The sequence below is a fragment of the Puma concolor genome, chromosome B4, assembly GCF_028749965.1.
Source record: "Puma concolor isolate L17-30 chromosome B4, mPumCon1.1.hap2, whole genome shotgun sequence".
Taxonomy (NCBI): Eukaryota; Metazoa; Chordata; class Mammalia; order Carnivora; family Felidae; genus Puma; species Puma concolor.
This window is the reverse complement of record NC_141673.1, coordinates 118,904,626-118,926,178: the sequence shown is the minus strand read 5'-3', so window position 1 is coordinate 118,926,178 and position 21,553 is coordinate 118,904,626. Positions and strand designations below refer to the sequence as shown.

The window sequence follows — 21,553 nt, the reverse complement described above, 5'->3', positions numbered from 1 at the left end:
ATGAACTTGAAGAAGGCTGCAGAGATAATAACACTTGATCTGAGCCTTAGAGAATAAGTAAGATTTAACCAAGTGAAGCAAAGAGAGATGACATTCCAGAAAGAGGAAATGGTATTAAGGAGACCCAGGAGTGTGAGTATAGAGTTTTCTGAGAATGAAAATAAAATAGTCTGTTGTGATGAAAATGGGTATGGAAAAGCGAAAGAACACAAGACTGGACACGTGGCCTGGGCTCACCCTTGAGGGCATTATTATTATTATTTATTATCATTATTATCATCATCTGACCCAGAACTATGCTTTAGACTTTTCAGATAGCATAAATACCTGGCAATCGCTGATGGGAGAGCATTGTATTTCTCAAGTGTGTCAGGACAAAATAGATTGAAAACTGCTGTAGGGGCTATAGCATATCCCACCTGTGGTCCAGAAGGATGTCTGTGGGTTAGAGAAGAGATGGAAATGGATGAGCTAGAAGCTGTTGTGAAAGGAAACTTGGGAGAAACGTCATGATCAATTGAGGAGGAAGAAGGAGAAGCTGAGTGAGAACAAAATTAAGCAGTGAAATGAGCCACTGTGATAGTGTCAGAAACATGAACAATGGAGGCACACAAGGACAGCCCTTCACCTGCATGGTGCTCTGCTCCTTGATGGCCAAAGGCAGAACCCTGGACTGGATGATCCCAGTCCCTCAAAGGGAGTCCCCCACAGGGAGGCTGGCTGAATTCCTGCATGGAAGCTAAGGGGGCACAGTGTGAAGATGCCGACCCTCGCCTATTCTCTTTGTAGACAAAGAAAAGGTTGTAGATTTAAGAGCCCACTTCTTGTTTTGTAAAGTTAGTGTCATCTGGGAGTCTGAGAAACAGTGCTAAGAACACTGAAGCTCTGTTGTCCCAGCACAGGACCTTGTAGTCTGAGTCTGCCACGGGTGCCACCCTCTTAACTTCATTTCTTTCCTTTAGGGCCAACTCTGTGACATGGAACCCACACAAGATGATGGGCGTCCCCTTACAGTGCTCTGCTCTCCTGGTTAGAGAAGAGGTATGTCTTCCCTGACTCATGGCCCAGTCCATCCATGGAGTTAAGTAGAATAAATGTGTGTAGTAACAGAATCAGAATACAGGATGATTTGACAGCCTGGAACAGCGAGCCATCTCCAAAAAGGGCAAATTGTTAACAAGGATGATTATGAGGTCCTCTTATGTCCAAGTATAGGACGGTCATAGTTTGAGTCTACAAGACAGGTATGTTTCATACATGGCTAAATTGTACTTGTGAAAAAAGGCATAGAACATTAGGTTGTACTTGGCAGGGTCAACAATGCATCAAGAGAAACTTAGCATTCAAAAAAAGGTAATGGGTCTAAAAGAAGTGGAGTCACACAAACAGAAGGTTACTGAAGGGGTTGTGGGGAGGGATGGGCTAAATGGGTAAGGGGCATTAAGGAAATCATTGTTGCACTATATGCTAACTAACTTGGATGTAAATTAAAAAAATAAATTAAATGAAATGTTAAAAAAAAAAAAAAAAAGAAGTAGAGTTCCAGGATGAGGAAGGTGGTAGTCTCCCACTGTCCTCTAGATAAACCATGCCTGAAGCCATTTGCTTAGGTCAGTGCCAAATTGCATATGGGACCCCACCAAGCTAGGGTTTGAATGGTGGGCAACAATTGGTCAACCTGTGACAGATGTGGTTGAAATAAGCAAGGATGTTTAATCTAAAAAGAAAAAGAAACTTCAAAGACTGAGAAGATGGCATCCTTCACAGTTTAAATGACTCAAGTGGAAGAGATTCGGTTTCTTCAGGGAACTGGGTCTGTAGCACTGGATGGAATGATTTGATGGCACAATCAGAATATGCCATGATTGAAGTTCTGACTTCTGGTCAATAAAAGGAAAGCTTTTCTAAAAATTAAGCTTTCTCCGAGGTAGTGAATGCTTTGCATAGGAATAAATTCACCACCGGGGGTAAGTGACTGGAGATTGGACAGACACTTATTAGTAAAGGGAGAGAAAAGATTCCTTTATTGAAAAAGAACAGAATAAAACCCCTAGGATCCCTTCCAAATCCAAGAGTTTATGATGCTCTGACAGCATGTTCCTTATTGAGATATAAGGAATAAGGTCATTGTATAAGACCGTATTAAGTATTCTGTGATAAGAGAGTTCTGGGCTCACAAAACTTGGGATATTTTAGGGGTGCCTGGGTGACTCAGTTGGTTAAGCGTCTGACTTCGACTCAGGTCATGATCTCACCGTTTATGAGTTTGAGCCCCGCATCAGGCTCTGTGTTGACAAGTCAGAGCCTGGAGTGTGCTTTAGATTCTGTGTCTCCCTCTCTCTCTGCCCCTCCCTTGCTCATATTCTCTCTCTCTCTCTCTCTTTCTCTCAAAAATAAATAAACATTAAATAAAAATTTAAATAAAAATAAAAAAGATTTTAAAAACTTGGGATATTTTAAATTGAAGAGTTAAAAGCAAGATTCATTACTTCAGGGCATACCAGAGCCTTTAATAGGTGGATATATATTGCAAATATCTTTAAAGAAGGAATTTATCAGGTAGAGTTTCCTAAATTTATTTGACCATGGGAATTTCTTTTACAACTATTTTATAGCACAGCAACTATTACTATATTTAAAATTGTTTGTAACAGAGGTGACTGGGTGGCTCGGTTGGTTAAGCATTGACTCTTGATCTCAGCTCAGGTCTTGATCTCAGGGTCCTGAGTTCAAGCTCCATGTTGGGCTCCACGCTGGGTATGGAGCCTACTTAATACAGTTTACAACATAATGGTCTATAACTTTTTCATGGCTTGGAATCAGGATATTATCAAGGCCCTTTATGTGAAAAACGTCACGTTTACTTATCCCTTTGTGCAATGAGACTGGTGCTGGCCAACCTTTAAGAGGTCATGTGTTTTGGTTTCTTTTAATGTTTATTTATTTATTTTGAGAGGGGGAGGAGGGAGGGAAGGAGACAGGGAGAGAGAGAGAGAGAGAGAGAGAGGGAGGGAGAGAATCCCAAGCACCGGCACTCCATTACTGCATTTTTATACTCCATTGCTTGTGGTAGTTACAATGGGATATTTCATTGCCAATGATAATTAATTAGACTCAGCACCAGAAGTTTAGTATGGAACATGGGTGGCAAAGTGACCGAACTATTCCAAAGAACAGTGAATGAATCATGCTCTCTGACTAAAGCAGCACTGCTGGTCTCCTCACCAGAAACCCCACCACGTTTTAATTTGTCACGAACCACAGGAAGCCTCTGACTCTTATCATTATCTACAGTACAATTGTGTTTTTACAAAACGTTTGGCATTTTTTTCTCTTGTGACTCATGGCAAGTAAAGAAAAGACTAAAATGTGATCATCTAGTTAAAGTTAAAAGTGAGAGTTCTTTAAAAAAAAGAATTTATCCAAACTAACACAAAATGTAATGCAACTAAAATTGTTAGGAGACCCTGAAAGACCAGATGGTAGGCAATAAAACTGGTCTCAACCCTATAGTTCGGGCTCCTTTTGCAGTAAAATTCATTGTTATTCTTTTGAGAGTGAGGGAAATTAAATAATTGTAATAGAGTGGTAAAATGACATTGGATTTGAAAAAGAAAATTCACTTGAAGGCCAATAAAATTGAAAGTTGCCACAGGTGACTCCATTTTGTTTCATGGTCACAGAAACTCGGCATGCAAGCTCACAAAAAGGTGTACCAGTCCTAAGGGAGACCACCCCAAAGTGTGGAACAGTGGGTAGAGAGGACCAGCTTCTAGTGGTCCTTTCAAAACATATGACCTCGGGGCATCTGGGTGGCTCAGGCAGTTAAGTGTACCACTCTTGATTTAGGCTCAGGTCATGATCTCACAGTTCATGAGACTGTGCCCTGTATCAAGCTCTAAGCTGAGTGTGGAGCCTACTTGGGATTCTCTCTCTCCCTCTCTCTCTGCCCCTACCCCCGTCCCCCTCTTACTCCCACTCTCTCTTGCATGAATACAAAATATATGAATGAACATTTTTTAAAAATACAGTACTGAAGCTCTAACCACTCTTGAGAGGGGAATATGGCATTTCAAAGATTGGTTATTTAAGACATCTCAGAATAATGATGTCTTTATTTTTTTAGATTTCAGCATATAAAAATAACAATAAGCTATCTTTTTTTTTTTTAATTTTTTTTCAATGTTTTTTATTTATTTTTGGGACAGAGAGAAACAGAGCATGAACGGGGGAGGGGCAGAGAGAGAGGGAGACACAGCATCGGAAACAGGCTCCAGGCTCCGAGCCATCAGCCCAGAGCCTGACGCGGGGCTCGAACTCACGGACCGCGAGATCGTGACCTGGCTGAAGTCGGACGCTTAACTGACTGCGCCACCCAGGCGCCCCAACAATAAGCTATCTTAAAAGCTATGACTTCCAAAGAGAATTCAAACCATAACAGCCAGATGATAAAGTACCTGAACTAAGTGTAAATGAAACACTAGAATAATCACACTATTAGTATTTTACAAAACAAAAGTTTCTAAAGTATTTTAATTACAATAAAACCAAAACATCAGGATATTCCTCAAAGAATGAACATTATACTCTGATTATGATTGTTTTTGAATAAATGCATTCTTGTAAAAAGGAGAGTAAAAGCATATATTTCACTGTTGTTAACCTGAAGTTACATTTGACCCTGAGCCATTTATCCCACAGGGTTTACCTATCCCAACAGCTCATCCTGTCTGGATATTGGCCCCATCTAAAAAATTTGATTCTTATTGCTTTCTTTCTCCAGGAAATTCAGTGTCCCTTGCAAATTTTTTTCTTAAAGTCCCCTGAAATTACCACATTCTTATCAATAAGGTTGCTTATGTTTGTGAGTAGTTGTTTTATATATTTGGGGGCTCCCGTATTCAGCACATAGACATTTATAATTGTTAGCTCTTCCTGATGGATAGACCCTGTAATTATTATATAATGCCCTTCTTCATCTCTTGTTACAGCCTTTAAAGTCTAGTTTGTCTGATATAAGTATGGCTACTCCAGCTTTCTTTTGACTTCCAGTGGCATGATAACTAGTTCTCCATCCCCTCACTTTCAATCTGAAGGTGTCCTCAGGTCTAAAATGAGTCTCTTGTAGACAGCAAATAGCTGGGTCTTGTTTTTTTATCCATTCTGATACCCTATGTCTTTTGGTTGGCACATTTAGTCCATTTACATTCAGTGTTATTATAGAAAGATATGGGTTTAGAGTCATTGTGATGTCCATAGGTTTCATGCTTGTAGTGATGTCTCTGGTACTTTGTCTCACAGGATCCCCCTTAGGATCTCTTGTAGGGCTCATTTAGTGGTGACAAATTCCTTCAGTTTCTGTTTGTTTGGGAAGACCTTTATCTCTCCGTCTATTCTAAATGACAGACTTGCTGGATAAAGGATTCTCGGCTGCATCTTTTTTCTGTTCATCACATTGAAGATTTCCTGCCATTCCTTTCTGGCCTGCCAAGTTTCAGTAGAGAGATCCGTCACGAGTCTTATCAGTCTCCCTTTATATGTTAGAGCACGTTTATCCCTAGCTGCTTTCAGAATTTTCTCTTTATCCTTGTATTTTGCCAGTTTCACTATGATATGTCATGCAGAAGATCGATTCAAGTTACGTCTGAAGGGAGTTCTCTGTGCCTCTTGGATTTCAATGCCTTTTTCCTTCCCCAGATCAGGGAAGTTCTCAGCTATTATTTCTTCAAGTACCCCTTCAGCACCTTTCCCTCTCTCTTCCTCCTCTGGAATACCAATTATGCATAGATTATTTCTCTGTAGTCCATCACTTAGTTCTCTAATTTTCCCCTCATACTCCTGGATTTTTTTATCTCTCTTTTTCTCAGCTTCCTCTTTTTCCATAATTTTATCTTCCAGTTCACCTATTCTCTCCTCTGCCTCTTCAATCCAAGCTGTGGTTGTCTCCATTTTATTTTGTAGTTCATTTATAGCATTTTTTAGCTCCTCCAGGCTGTTCCTTAGTCCCTTGATCTCTGTAGCAATAGATTCTCTGCTGTCCTCTATACTGTTTTCAAGCCCAGCGATTAATTTTATGACTATTATTCTAAATTCACTTTCTGTTATATTGTTTAAATCCTTTTTGATCAGTTCATTAGCTGTCATTCTTTCCTGGAGATTCTTTTGAGAGGAATTCTTCCATTTCGTCATTTTGGATAGTCCCTGGAGTGGTGTGGCACTGCGGGGCACTTCCCCTGTGCTGTTTTGAATAACTTGTGTTGGTGGGCGGGGCTGCAGTCAGACCTGAATTCTGCCCCCAGCCCACCGCTGGGGCCACAGTCAGACTGGTGTGTGCCTTCTCTTTCCCTCTCCTAGGGGCGGGATTCACTGTGGGGTGGCGTGGCCCGTCTGGGCTACTTGCACACTGCCAGGCTTGTGGTGCTGGGGATCTGGCCTATTAGCTGGGGTGGATCGGCAAGGTGCACAGGGGCGGGAGGGGCAGGCTCAGCTCGCTTCTCCTTCGGTGATCCGCTTCCGGAGGGACCCTGCGGCACCAGGAGGGAGTCAGACCCGCCGCCAGAGGGATGGATCTGCAGAAGCACAGCGTTGGGTGTTTGCGAGGTGCAAGCAAGTTCCCTTTGGGATTTTGGGATTTTGGCTTGGGGATGGGTGAGGGAGATGGCGCTGGTGAGCACCTTTGTTCCCCGCCAAGATGAGCTCTGTCATCTGGGGCTCAACAACTCTCCCTCCCATTGTCCTCCAGCTTTCCTGCTCTCCAGGCAGAGCTGTTAACTTATAACCTCCCAGATGTTAAGTCCCGCTTGCTGTCGGAACACACTCCATCCCGCCCCTCCGCTTTTGCAAGTCAAAGTCGGGGGCTCTGCTTGACCGGCGGGCCGCCCCTCTGCCCCGGCTCCCTCCCGCCAGTCCGTGGACCGCGCACCGCCTCTCCGCCCTTCCTACCCTCTTCCGTGGGCCTCTCGTCTGCGTCCAGAGAATCCGTTCTGCGAGTCTTCTGGCGGTTTTCTGGGTTATTTAGGCAGGTGTAGGTGGAATCTGAGTGATCAGCAGGACGCGGTGAGCCCAGCATCCTCCTACGCCGCCATCTTCTGCAAATTTTTTTCTTAATACTTTTCACCACAATATAAATCTGATGGAATACCTGACCAAGTCAGTAGAGTTTCCTAAATTTTCCCTTCTCTTCTAGGGGTTGATGCAGAGTTGCAACCAGATGCATGCTTCCTACCTTTTCCAGCAAGATAAACACTACGACCTGTCCTACGACACTGGAGACAAGGCCTTACAGTGCGGACGCCATGTCGATGTTTTTAAATTATGGCTAATGTGGAGGGCAAAGGTGAGCATGTGTAGATTGGCTGCATGTCGACTAAAGACAGAAACTGTATCTGGTGACCCTTATTATGAGATTAAAAACTGATTTCCAAATTGCAGATTACCCACGATTAAGTTTCTTTAATCCTGTTTCTAGATATCTGCCTTCTGCAAGGGCAAGAACATAAGCCAAATTGCTTCTAACGCTCACTCCTCTAGAAAACAAATCCAGGCTGCTTTATACGGCAGGACATCTGGATTTTTAAGAGGTGTTTTGTTATTGTTGTTTTGTTGTTGTTGGCTCTCAGCTCTTGGTTTTTACCCAGTGATTGATCCCTCAGGGTGGTTGGTGCCTTCTTTTTGTTTGGAGGACAAAAGTGAAAAGTCAAAACCCCACCATGATAGCTTTCTTTTGACATTTTAAGGGATAACTGTTATGCCCAGAATTCGTGATCCCCAAAGACCATCAGGGAGCCGAGTCCGATGCAAAAGCCAAAGAGCCTTTATTTGAGCCAGCTCAAGCTCAGTCCCCTACCTGCACCGACGCAGCGGTGAGATACCGGGGAGAGAGAGCGAGTTTCAAAAGCACAAAGGTTTTATAGGGGTCTAGGGGCAGCCAATTGGCTGGGGAAGGGTCAGAGTCCTGTTACGCAGGTCGCTGGGCGTGTTTTTATCAGGAAGTTTGAACGGGTGAGCGGGAGGTTACTCAAAGGGAGGAGGCGCGATCTAAGGTTTCTGTGATTTTCCCAGAAAAGGGGTCATGTCGGGAACATAGTCACTCAAGGTGGAGAACACAGAACAAGATGGAGTCGGCCGGCGTAGGCCCGCCCTTTCATTAACCTCTCATGATAAAGCTTTTTTAAAACTCTGGAACTACCCAGTAACCTCCATTTGTTCAGCTTCTCTGTTGACCCCAGTATTTACTGGGGTCAGTAAAAATTTACTTCCCAGTAAGTAAGGGAATACGGTACTGGCTGGACCTAATTGCTGCCCTTTCAAAGAGCATACCTGGTTGCTGAAATGTAAGCGGGACGGAAAGGTCCAAGATTTTATTTTTAATTTTGGCCAGATTCCTAATTTCAATGTCACACATCAGTAACTTCCCACCTGGTTTCATTTACCTCTCACAGGAGGCAATGGTCAGAGCAGCTGGACATGCCAGAAAAACCCAACTGCTAGAAAAACCCAACTAACTGAAAGGGTGCACGAAGGAACCTTGACAAAGGAAACAAGAAAAGGAGAGTTTAGAGGAAGGCTGGCACTCCCTGAGGTCCTGTACATTTGGGAGAGGGGCCCCAAGAGTTATCTGTGAGCTTTCTCGGGAGCCTGCACAAGCAGGTGGCAGTTCAATCCCAGGGGACACAGAAATAACTCGGTCAGCAGGAGTGAGACCTGCCAGGGTAAGACCCAAGAATGTGCCCTTCCCCAGGTCCATGTGAAAAGGAACCATGTCTACGGCAATGAGTTCCATGTGCTGTTCTTTACAAGATGTTTCTAAGTAAAACTGAATGCCTTGAGCAGTTAAAGAGGTGGATAGCTAACAAGAAAATAAGGGGGCTTGGGAGTGAAATAATGCAGTCAACAGCCATTTTATGGAATCTTCTTTAAATCCATCCAGGAAGAAAGGCAGTAGAAAGATGGTCTCACTTAATGCAGAAATAATTCTTACGTGGTTTCCAGGGATGGCTGGGCTACATATTCTGCAGACAAGCCTCTGTAATAGTATTTGCTCTCACTGAATTTCCTCTAAGTGTTGCTAAGTATCCATCCAGCAGCTGCCTGCAGTCGTTACCTCATAAACATGGTATGAGGGGTGGGCTTCCATCCCTTGAGCCGGGCAGGGGCCCCTTCCTCTCTTGAAAGATGAGAGCCTGACAAAGACACTTACTTGGTCCCCACCACCCAGACGAGACTCCTTCTGTTGGCAAAGACACTTCCATTTGGCAAAAAAGAAAGAAAGAAAGAATAGGAATTATTGGCATACTCTCAAATTGTTTTAACATGAGTAGATTTTTCATTTCCTTGATTGGTGGGAATCAAAAATGATGAACATAAATATCAGCTAGGTAGTTGAGGAAAGCCTGAGCTCTAAATATTGTTCAGTATCATCCTTCTTGTCCCCTTTTCCTGCGGTGTTTCTATTAAGATGATGATCATTAGCTATATTTATACAAAAATGTTCCTCTCATGGTTCATCAGTTCCTGCTGCTCCTTTTCCATCTGAAGCCTCCTCGCCAGCATGGGGCAGCGGTTGGTTATAAGAGAAATAACTTGGAGGACATCAGGTGTGAATTAAACCACAGCAACAACTGAAGCCTGAAATAGGCAGAGGATCCAGTTTCTAACGTGCTGAAATAAAGGCACCAGAGGAGGGAATAAAAAAGGAAAAAAGAACAATCTCAGCAGCCACATAATTTATGGATACATATTCCTTTAATTTCTCACGCAAAACCTTAAGTATCTAGACACGTAAATGGCAAAAACGTCCTGGAGCTACCATCCAGGTAAAAAGAGGGTCTAGGTAGGGGGGGCAGCCATAGAAATGGAGATGGTAGCAAGGGATTCAATCACTATTGCAGACCTGCATTTCTGGGGCCTGAGAGCATTAGATGAGGGTTTCAAGAAGCAGAGAAGACTCGTGAGCAGCACTGATGGTGTCAGGCCCTGGAGACAACACAGCTGCAGCAGCTGAACGCTGGTAGACAGTGGCATCACTGAAGAAGTGGATATACGCAGTGTTCATCTTCCTAAAATACCAACTTGGGGGTCTGGAGTGGGACCCGAGAATCTACATTAATAACACAGTTGATCTGGTGCTGATACAGATGGTTCCTCAGAACATACTGTGTCAAAACACCACCCCAGGGAGGAAAAGTTATACCTCCATTCATTCATCCCCTCATTCAACCAGTGTGCATTGAACCCCTAATGTATGCCAACCCTGCTGGTATGACGGAGACTGTAGTGAACAAAGGAAACACCAGTCTGTGCCCTTGTGGAGTGTCCACTTCAGCCAGATAAGTCTACACCAATCCTAAGTGTGTAGGCAATGAGGGAGAAAATAAAACCACCTTTCTCCTGAAGCTCCCTCAGCATAACTCTGACACTGGGCTCTAGACTTTCACTTAGACGTGTCCCTCGGAGCCTTCAGCCTCCTTCATAGCAACCCAGGTCATGGTGATAAAGTTTTCCATGTGCTGTTGTCATCCTCAGAATAAGAACTGTGTGGCATGTGACAACTACTCAACATGTATTTGATGAAAGAATGCATTTTGGAGAATCTCGTAAAAGCCTTCCAAACTATGGAAATAAAACATGGATCTTCTTCCCATAAATATCCAATATCAAGAGAGGCCAGGCTTCTAAGGGCAAACTAGAGTTCCCTGTGTCACTCCCCCTTGTACCTCTTTAGCTTTCAACTAAAGGATGATCAGTTTACTCCTTAATCATCTTAAGTGAAGCCCTAGACTAGCAAAAGCGAGAAGATTCCCATTCTAGTCTCTGATAATCCCACTGCCTTTGTGATACAATCAAACTCATGTTCAGAGTATTCATTTTACTTTTACCATGTCCCTATATGGGAGATCAGACAAGCACCACCATTCCCATGGGACCAGTAAGATTAGCCAAGGCCATGTGACTAGACAGGATGAGTCCTAGTGGTCCCGGCTATTATCTTGGATCAGATACATGCAAGTTTAAATCCAACTCTGGAGTGGTCCAAAGGATCCAGTTTGGAGACCAATTAACTTCCCTCCTCCTACCTAGGAGTACCCAAAGTGTACCTACCAAGTGTACCCAAACGGCCAGGTCAGTCCAAACCAACCCCGAATCCTTGGTACCACAGAGTCATATAGTGCATGGTGTAGGCTCTGGCCTGAATATTCAGCTTTGGGGCCCTTCCTTTGAGCCATCAGGAACCAGTCAGACTCCTTGGCCGATCAACCAGGGCAGCAATCTCCACAGAAATTATTTCTGAACCCATCAGATTTCTTTGATGCTTCAGACGTTCAAGTCACTGGCCATGCTGTATCCCCCTTTTAGCTGAGATGATGAGACTATAAATAGGAATGTGGGCCCATCTTATGTCCATTGCAGCTTCTTCCTCCAGTTTCCATGTTGGATTAGTCACTGGTTGGCCTGTTCTAAGTGCTCCTGGGATGAGCATTAGCTGTTTGTCTAAGCTTTCCATTAGTGCTCCATAAATGCTGAAAGGATTAGGAGGAAAGCCATTTTGAAAAGTAATCCCCTGAAGTGTCCTGAGGTCGGTAAACAGCACCAGTCCAAGGTTGTAGTGTTGTTTTTCACAAGTCCAGATCCTGGGCTTCCAGAGCCGGAAACTAAAAGACCTCTGTGATTATGTTCGCCTGTTACAAGCATGTAAATCATTTGTCCCCAAAGGAGAAATCTAATGAGCCTTGCAGACTGACAGGCTAACAAAGCATCTGTGTGCCCTTTAAGATTAATACATTCATTTGTTCAGCAAATATTCATTGAGTACCTACCCTATTTGTTCCATAATGAGGGTACATTGGTGAACAGAAGTGCAGTCTGGAAATGGTAAATTTTCATGATGGTCAGGAGCTAAACAGGCGTGCTGGGGGGGTCTCTGATGATGCTTCTTATCCGCAGGAAGAGAATAGCCCAGTCTCCTGTCATTAATGACTTCCATAATTACCCCTCAGAATGACAGAGGCAAATTTTCCCCTCAAGTAATCAAAATAATTGCTTAGAGAATGAGGGCTCCAAAAGAAAAGGAAACCACCGTGGAGAGCCGAGATGACATGAAAGGCAACAAAAACACCTGAGGGGAGAACATTAAAGGAGAAATAATCACCAGAAAAGCCTCTGGAAACAGTCTTGTGCAAGGAAAGTGTGGAGCAGAGCTGAGCTGGAAGTGGCAGAAAGACCTTCAGTCTCCAGTGAGATTTGTCCCACAAAGAGCTTACCTGCCTTTCTCAGCCCCCTGCTGATAACCTTTCTTCTTCTCTTACTCAGGGCACCACTGGGTTTGAAGCACATATTGATAAGTGCTTGGAGCTGGCAGAATATTTATACAATATCATAAAAAACCGAGAAGGATATGAAATGGTGTTTGATGGAAAGGTATGTATTCTGATCTCTACGATCTCAAAAAGTTTAGTCAATTCCATTTTTTTTTATGTTTTTAAATGTTTATTTATATTTAAAGTTTCTATTTAGAGCGAGCATGAGCACAAGAGAAAGCAGGGGAGGGGCAGAGAGACAGAGAGAGAATCTGTCAGCGCAGAGCCCAATGCAGGGCTCCATCTCCTGAACCATGAGACTATGACTGAGCTGAAATTAAGAGTTGGACACTTGACTGACTGAGCCACCTAGGTGCCCCAACTCTAATTCTTATCATTGATTTTTTGTGTGTCAATCATGTACTGTCCAGGTAAGTGGGACCATTACAAAGGAGAAGCAGGGGTCCTGAGCTGGAGTAAAAAATCACACTCACAAAACAATAACTCTGTATATCGTGGTGAACATCAGGAACTCTAAAAGTGGTTATGGATTTAAAAGTAGGAATTCTTGGGGCGCCTGGGTGGCTCAGTCGGTTGAGCTTCCGACTTCGGCTCAGGTCATGATCTCACCGTCCGTGAGTTTGAGTCCCGCATCGGACTCTGTGCTGACAGCTCAGAGCCTGGAGCCTGCTTCGGATTCTGTGACTCCCTCTCTCTCTAACCCTCCCCCACTCATGCTCTGTCTCTCTCTGTCTCAAAAATAAAATAAAACATTAAAAAAAATTTTTTTAAGTAGGAATTCTATTCAGAAGTTGCAGAATAGATTTGAAATGTCCTTGGAATTTTCTAAACTGCCACCATGGGCTGAATGTGAATCTTACTTTCCTCCTTGTAGCCTCAGCACACAAATGTCTGCTTCTGGTACGTGCCTCCGAGTTTGCGTGTCCTGGAAGACAATGAAGAGAGAATGAGCCGCCTCTCAAAGGTCAGTGATACAGGCTCCTCCGGTATATACGTTGGTGTGTACACTGGGCCTTCCACGTGCATGGCATCTCTCTAACATGCACATGTCTCTAGGAGAAATCCAACCTCTTCCTTGGTGTGCAGGCCCACTCCCCTTCATGAGGGCTCCTACAGAACCAGGACTTTCAGAACTGGCATATCCAGACTTGTAACTACCCTATTTGCTTCTCTTTTCTTTTTTTTAAATTTTATTATTAGAACAAAAATTTTATGTTTATTTTTGAGAGACAGAGAAAATGCACATGCGCACATGCAAGCAGATGAAGGGGAAAGAAAGAGTGGGACAGAGGATCCAAAGCGGGCTCTGCACTAACAGCAGAGAGTTCATTGCGGGGCTTGAAATCATGAACTGCGAGATCATGACCTGAACAGAAGTCAGACATTTAACCTAATGAGCTACCCAGGTGCCCCCCCTAACAACCCCCTCTTTTTTTTTTTGCTTCTTTTTTCTGAGGGCAAGTTTATGAGATCTTAAAATAAGTAATCAGGTGTTAGCTTTACTGCCATTCGTGATGCAACAAGAACCCTTGCCGAAGTTGGCTGACCCACCAAGTGAAACCTTCCGTGCTCAGTCATACGCACAGAAGAGATTTCAGGCACCAGAAATGGTTAGGAAACAGAGCTGCTACTGACACTCTTGAGATGCCGAGGTCAAGGCTACCCTATGGAGCTTGCTGAACCCCAGAAGATAATAGGGCAGGGAATGATAATAATGGCCACTGTTTGAGTGCATATTGTGTCCCAGGCTCAACTTTGATCTAGCATTAGGTCACCTAACTTTCGTAAGTGTTAAAAATGACGGAAGAAGACAATTTAGGTGATATAGACAAACTTAATCTAACATTTCATGAAGTGGGCAACCTGCATTCCCAGGAGGCCAGAGAACTGCAAAATGGGGGGAAGGCAAGAAGCTTTTATAGGATAAAGAATAAGGAACAGGAAGAGAAAGAAAATGGGTGAGGAACAAGGAGCCCCAGGTTGGCTTGGCATCAGGGACTGGCTGACTGGACATTCCATGTTTCTGGTCAAGCAGAGCATTTATAGGGATGTGAAAGTTAAGTGTCCTTTTCCTGAAGTGACATCCTGGGCAGGAGCAGCTCCATCGTGGGGCCTAGAAACTTATTCCAACATAAGTAACCTAATGTGGGAAGCACTGTTGTCTCTCCCTTTTGCTGACAGGAACATGAAAGCATGGGGAGAAAAAAATCACTTTTCCAAAATCACTGACTCCAGAGCCAGAGGGCTTCAGCTTCAAGTTTTTCTGTGGCCAGTAAGATCCTTTATCTTTTCTCCTCTCCTGCTTCTAGCGTTTACACATGGGTGAAATTTGGTTTACGATGTACGCCAGAGAGAGTCTTGAAGGCAAGTAAATGCAGGGCTCCATCCCAGTGCTGAGGAATAGGACAATAGGGATGATCGTGTGTATTTGGATGTCAGAGGGTGGGTTAGTTGGTTGGTTTTCCATTTACCACAAAGGAGGGGACTTTCTCCAGTCACTTTCAGGAGCAGGGAAGTCCCTCTCCCCCACCATGCAGGAGCCTGGGCTGCCTCACTGACTTTCAGAATTTCCAGTATTTTCTTCTGTGTCAAACAGTGGGATGGTGTGCGGGTTTTTTAAAGTTTATTTTTGTTTATTTTGAGAGAGTGTGTGTGTGCGCGCAAAAGGGCAGAGGCAGAGAGAGAGAGGGAGAGAGAGAATCCCAAGCAGGCTCCACACTATCACTGCAGAGCCCCACATAGGGCTCAATCCCACAAACTGTGAGATCGTGACTTGAGCCGAAATCAAGAGTCAGATGCTTAACTGACTGAGCCACCCAAGTGCCCCTTGTGTGGATTAAAAACCTCCAGAAAAGCTTAGAGATATGAACACCTGTCCATAGACAATCCAGGATCAAACCCTCATCAGGGAAACTTGCATATAATTGAGGTGTTTAAATCAAGCCTCTTAATTAGAGTAGTGGTTTGCTATCCTGGCCTCACATTAGAATCAGCCTGAAGTTTTATAAAAAACACTGGTAAATTCTTTACCCTAAGAATTTAATCCAATTGGTTTGGGATGGGCTTAGGAATGGTTTTAAAAGTTCTCCAGGTGATCCCAATGTACAGCCCAGGATCAGAGCCACTGACCTAGAGGAATGCATGGAAGAAAGCTTCTAGAATGGGGGATCCATCAATGCATGTGTCTAGGAGGAGGGGTTATGGTCATGTTTGAAGTTTTAATAAAGTTGGCTCATTTGCTCATTCCAGGAGATCAAGTCCAAGAGGTGGGAGGGAGAGAGGGTGAGAGTCACATTGGAGGTGATAGGTGGGCAAAAAGGGGCCTGCAGTCATTTGAGAGGAAAGAATTCATATTTTTTCCTGAAGTTTTATGGTGTGGCTTCTCCATAGTGTGTATCATTTTACCAATGACTAATTAATTTAAAAAATTAGTTATAAATTAGATGTTTCCATTCTTATTGGCTCTACCTCTTTAATGAACCCATTGACCAGAGAGAGAAAATCCCTGGAGTAGTTTGGCCAATTTCATTCCTTGAATCAATGAATTATTTCTGGGCTGAGGGATGGGACAAAATGGGAATACAGAACAGAAAGAGATTTTTCCCATCAGTTTCTGAACAAAAATCAACTCTGAATCTCCCCCATTTAAATACAACTCTCTTCAAATGCCCCTCAGGTTTTAGCAAAAACACATAAACTGTGATGGGAATGGAGATTATTTCTTGGGGAGAGCCATTAGAATATTAGTAAACTATTTTTATACAGTTTGTAGTTCAAATCTGAAAGTCTCTGGGGATTGCAAAATGAATCCTCTTAAATTTTTCCTCTCCTGTGATTCCATTTTATTGACCAGAATATAGAGAATTTAGCAATTCAGAATTGGAAGTCACAATAGAACCACATAAAATATCAAGGTTAACTTTTGTTTACTTATGTCAATAATTTTTCAGAGTTTCCTCTTAATTATAAAGCCCTTAATGTATAAATGTATAATGTCCAGGGATTAGTAAATCTTCACACACACACACACACACACACACACGCACACACAATGTCAGAAGGAAAACAGCTGAGGTAAAATAAAATGAATCATCTGCTCTGTCCAATATATTATCAATAGCCACATTTGGCATTTAAATTTAAATCAATCAAAATTAAATTCAACCAGAAATTAACTTCTTTAGTTACACTGGCCACATTTCAAGTGGTCAACTTGTGACCAGTGGCTGTTGTATCAGAGAGTGGAGATATAACACATCTCTATCGTTACCTAAAGTTCTCATGGTCAGTGCTGATATAGACCCAAAATGGGAGGAAATGTGGAGTCTTCTGTGCCGTTGTATGGCAAATGAGAATTAAGTCAAATTATGGACCCTCCAATAAAGAATTATTCTTTATGCCCTCTTGTCTGGTACAAGGCTTAGCATACAATAGGCACTCAAAAATGTTTGCTTAGCTAACGTGCCATTTGCATATTCCAGAACACGGATGGGAAACACTTAGGAAACCTACTAGTGGATCCTAGGCCTTTCTCCACAGCTCACACTGATGTGGGGGCAGATATCTAGGCAACAGGTGGTCATTACCAAACAAGACAGCCTAAGCTTCTTGAAGGAGGCTGAGAATCTGGTTCGTGCATTCCTGCTGTCTGTCAGGACTGTGAGTGTGCAGGTGGCCCATCATCATTGAGGCACAGTGGACACAGAGGGCCTGGGGTACCACACAACCACATACAACTGCTTTAGACACAGGCAGGACCAGCAGAAGAGCCCATGAGGGTATTCTTCAGACACGAATCCTGGTTCTTCATCATCATCTTCATCTTGTATTTTATTCCATTGTATTTTATAATTATCTGCATATCTGATCCCTGTTTCTACCAGTCCTATACTGACTTCCAGAAGGTCAACAGTGGATTTAAAAGTACATTGGCAAGGATGGGGTGCCTGGGTGGCTTAGTTGGTTAAGCATCCTACTTCAGCTCAGGTCACGATATCACAGTTCGTGAGTATTCATGAACCCCCGCGTTGGTATCTGTGCTGACAGCTTGGAGCCTGAAGCCTGAATCGGATTCTGTCTGTCTTTCTTTCTCTCTCTGCCCCTCCCCAGCTCATGCGTGCACACATGTGCACACTCGCTCGCTCTCTCTCTCTCTCTCAAAAATAAATAAACTTCTAAAAATAAAAAATAAAAGAACATTGGCAAAGAAGTAGTTGGCTTTATATGTAAGGTGATATTCTTCCATAGTCTATATTATTGAACGTAATGAGGAATTTATTGAAATTTTAATGTGTTGGGATTCCTATTTATGGTTATTCTGCTTTTTCATTTTTCAAAATTTCACTCATGTTCCCAAGATTTAGCAACAAAAAGATTTTGTAATACATACTGAAAAAAATACATTTCTATGATTTTGTGATGCTTTAACCTGAGTTCTCTTTGGAGACACAAATGTGTATTCAAATTATGGGATAGTTCCCTGGTTATTATCTTCTAAAGGACTGAAAAAGCTAAGGACACAAGGGAGAAAATGATACCCTAAAACTCTTAAGGCAGCACCCAAGAGCTCCTACTGAGTATGTCTTCAATGAATTCTTCAACATGCAGCCTCTCTTTCCTGACTCTTTATTCAACAAAACCAAGAATGTGACCAAAAGAAAAAGTCTAGAAATAAGTAAAAGTGCTGTATGTTCATCAATAGAGTCAGAATATTATTTTCCTTCTGAATTTGCAATTATTGATTATGCAATGAAGTAGATGTTCCATTTTCCTGTAAATTTTATTCATCCACATTTTCTGGAAGCAATCCAAAGTCATATGTATTTACACAGCTATGACTTCTGCCAACCCAGCTAGCTTCAGGAACTGGGGGGATTCAGTCTGACGTAACGCCAAAACCTGTTTGGGATGATGACTGTTGCCATTTAAATTTTTGACCTTTGATTTGATTTGATTTATCTGAAAAATAGGAGGTGATTGTCTTTAATAATTAATACCATTTATGCTTGGATTGCCCATTAAAATGAAATCAGAGTTTAATTCACTGAGTACAGCATGATCATTGTTTTATCAGTTCTAAAGAGGAAGCATGATTTATTACATGAATAAAAACTAAGGAATACTTACATGAATTTTCCTGAAATTCCTGCAGACAACATTTGGATTTGGAATTCCTTTTCTAATTTGGGGTTTCTCTTCCCCAGGAACACATTGATTTGCCATTCTCCTAGCACAAAGTGATAATTTCACATCCTTAATGCTAGAATATTCTAGTAGATCCACTTTCAGAATTTAATCCCAGACTTGAGATAATTTATTTTTGTCATATTTATTCGCTGGGATGAGCCTTATGCTCTGTGTACATTCTTTATCCTTTAGAGGAAAGAAGGGCCAACCCAAGAAAAGCATTCCTCTTTATATTACCTTCCTATGTAATAAAGAGGCCGAAAGAGACTTAACCTAGAGTCAGAAAATCACAGTGCAGAACTGTCATGCACATTCGTTTTTAGGTGAGGAGATTAGGTTCTGGATGTAAGGTGAAGGTGAAATGAAGGTTAAGGTGAACTCTGTCCTTGGTTTTCTCTTTGGTAGCTAACAAATAATTGGGCCTGATGGGAAAAATGTTGATTTTGCACATTGAATACTTTGTGGGTTTTTTTGTTTATACTTATTTAGTTTACTTTTTGAACTTCAACTCCTATAGTTAACATCCAGTTATGTTAGTTTCAGGTGTACAATATAGTGACTCTGTACTTCCATACATCACCCAGTGCTCATCATCGTAACAAGTGCACTCCTTAATCCCCATCCCCTGCTTTACCCCTCCCCCACCACCTCCCTCTGGGAACCATCAGTTTGTTCTCTATAGTTAAGAGTCTGTTTCTTGGTTTGCCTCTCTCCTTTTTTCCTTTGCTCATTTGTTTTTTAAATTCCACACATGGGTGAAATCATGTGGTATTTGTCTTTCTCTGACTGACTTATTTTGCTTAGCATTATCTCTCTAGCTCCATCCATGTCGTTGCAAATGGCAAGATTTCATTCTTTTTTATGGCTGAATAATATTCCATTGTACACATATACCACATCTTCTTTATCCATTCATCAATCAAAGGACACGGGCTGTTTCCATAATTTGTCTATTGTAAATAATGCTACTATAAACATAGGGGTGTATGTATCTCTTCGAATTAGTGTTTTTATATTTTGGGGGTAAATACTCAGTAGTGCGACTTCTGGATCATAGGGTAGTTCTATTTTTAACCTTTTGAAGAACTTCCATACTGTTTTCCACAATGGCTACACTAGTTTGCATTCCCACCAACAGTGTTAAGAAAGTTCCTTTTTTTCCACATCCTCACCAACACTTGTTGTTTCTTGTGTTGTTTTGTTTTTGTTTTTGTTTTAGCCACTCTGGCAAGTGTGAGGTGACAGCTCATTGTAGTTTTAATTTGCATTTCCCTGATGATGAGTGACGTTGAGCATCTTTTCATGAGTCTGTTGGCTATCTGAATGTCTTCTTTGGAGAAATGTCTGTTCATGTCTTCTGCCCATCTTTAATTGGATTATTTGTTTTTTGGGTATTGAGTTTTATAAGTTCTTTATGTTTTTTGGATACTAACACTTTATCAGATATGTCATTTGCACATTGAGCACTTTGAAGATGAAACCTCATTGTAAACCAATGATTATTTAAGTGTTAATGTTCAAAAGTCACATGTTCAAAATGGCATTCCACTGGAATCAAACTATTCTTCATTTAAGATGAATCCAACTGTGTTGTAAGGCATGGTCCCCATTTTGAACTGAGTTTCTTACTATGTATATCTAAATAAATCAAAAGTTCCCTGACATGTGCCATTCCTGGTTCCATATTTGCAGCAATGAACTTAAATGATCAGATATTGTTTTTATAAACTCCAATGGTGAAATACGTGAATAGATCATGCACATGGTTAGACATAATTTAAATGCATTCCTCTTCCTAGATAGCTGTCCTTGTTATTCTATTCTGTATAAGCAATGAGGACTTGGGAAGCCCTCAATGTGTACACAGTACTGTGCTGGTAAACAAAAGTAGTAAAAGACACTGTGTCTGCCCTCCAGAGCTTACAGTTTTGAAATTACAGAGATGAAATGTATTTTCTCATAAGCGAGAGGACAATAGGAAATATTCTGTAGACAGAATGTATGGGTAAGGATCATTGAAAGAGAAAAGATGCTACTGGACTAGAGGAGTCAGGAAAGGCTTCATAGTGATTGTAGGTCTATGGTAGAGCCTTGGAGTGTGTGCAGGATGTGACCTGGAAGAGAAAAGGGACTCTCAGCCAAGACAAGTGTGACACGGTAAGACTGAGGACAAGTGTGAAAGGAGAAAAGTGTGTGTGGCACATTCAAGGGATATTGACTATAGGTTTTGTCAGAGTTGAAGATTCATTTTGGTGAGCACTGGAAGATGAGTCTTCAGAGCTGCGGTACAAAACATCTTTATGCTGAGCTAGAGTTTGAACTTCATCTCATACACAGTAGTCAGAGAACTCTGTAATCATCAATCTGGCATACAAGTGGTAAGATCTTGTCTGTGATCCACTTCTGTAATGTTACGTCTTTGTGGGTTCTGCTGATTTTCATCATGATTATGGACTATATTTCAAAATATAAAATGAGAAAATGCAAAAGGAGAATGAAAAGAAATGGGAAAGCTTTGGGGTATCAAGAAATAAGTGTTTTAGGGCCTCAAAAGTCTGCTTATTTTCAGACATCACTTGATATTGAGGCTTACCTCTCCATAACCATTCTCTGAACTATGTTTTGTTTCCAGTGTTTTTACACATACTGAGGGGAAAAGAGCCTTCCACCAAATGTCATATTGCTAAACTATTTAGCCTTGGAAACAACACCCAATTGTTCCCGTGCTCCGAAAATAGTAACTAGGAAGTTGTTAAATAACAAAAGCTCAACTGAGTAAATTTTAAAGATCTAATTGGCTTTATGAATCAGTTCATAAATCTGGCAGCATCCCCTCTGGCAAGTAGAAAGGGGGAGATTTTTAAAAGCAGGACAAGGAAGTCACAAACAGAAAAAAGAATTACTTTGGGTGAGGTCACCTTCCCTTGGGAAAAAAGCTCTTATTAGGTGAATTACCTCATCTTTCTTCCGGGGATGGTGAGGCCCCATGTGACAGAGTACGTTATTGGTGCTGATCAGAAAACTCCTGACTGACCAGCTAAGACTATATT

General features: G+C 42.0%; 2 protein-coding genes across 2 annotated transcripts in view; one reads left to right on the top strand and one right to left on the bottom strand.

The window, feature by feature from the left end:
- Positions 1 to 21,553, top strand: part of GAD2 (glutamate decarboxylase 2) — an 87,103-nt gene that overhangs the window by 61,563 nt on the left and 3,987 nt on the right. Inside the window, exons 12-15 of the mRNA XM_025930095.2 lie at positions 963 to 1,041; positions 7,187 to 7,336; positions 12,310 to 12,417; positions 13,192 to 13,281. Of these exons, the coding sequence (XP_025785880.1) occupies positions 963 to 1,041; positions 7,187 to 7,336; positions 12,310 to 12,417; positions 13,192 to 13,281 (427 nt within the window). The remainder of the gene's footprint in view (positions 1 to 962; positions 1,042 to 7,186; positions 7,337 to 12,309; positions 12,418 to 13,191; positions 13,282 to 21,553) is intronic.
- The window catches only part of LOC147579456 (uncharacterized), a 132,112-nt gene continuing 120,284 nt past the window's right edge, over positions 9,726 to 21,553 (bottom strand). Inside the window, exons 4-5 of the mRNA XM_086715143.1 lie at positions 13,178 to 13,242; positions 9,726 to 12,115 (exon numbers count right to left, since the gene is read on the bottom strand). The gene's annotated coding sequence lies outside the window, so the exon portion shown is untranslated. The remainder of the gene's footprint in view (positions 12,116 to 13,177; positions 13,243 to 21,553) is intronic.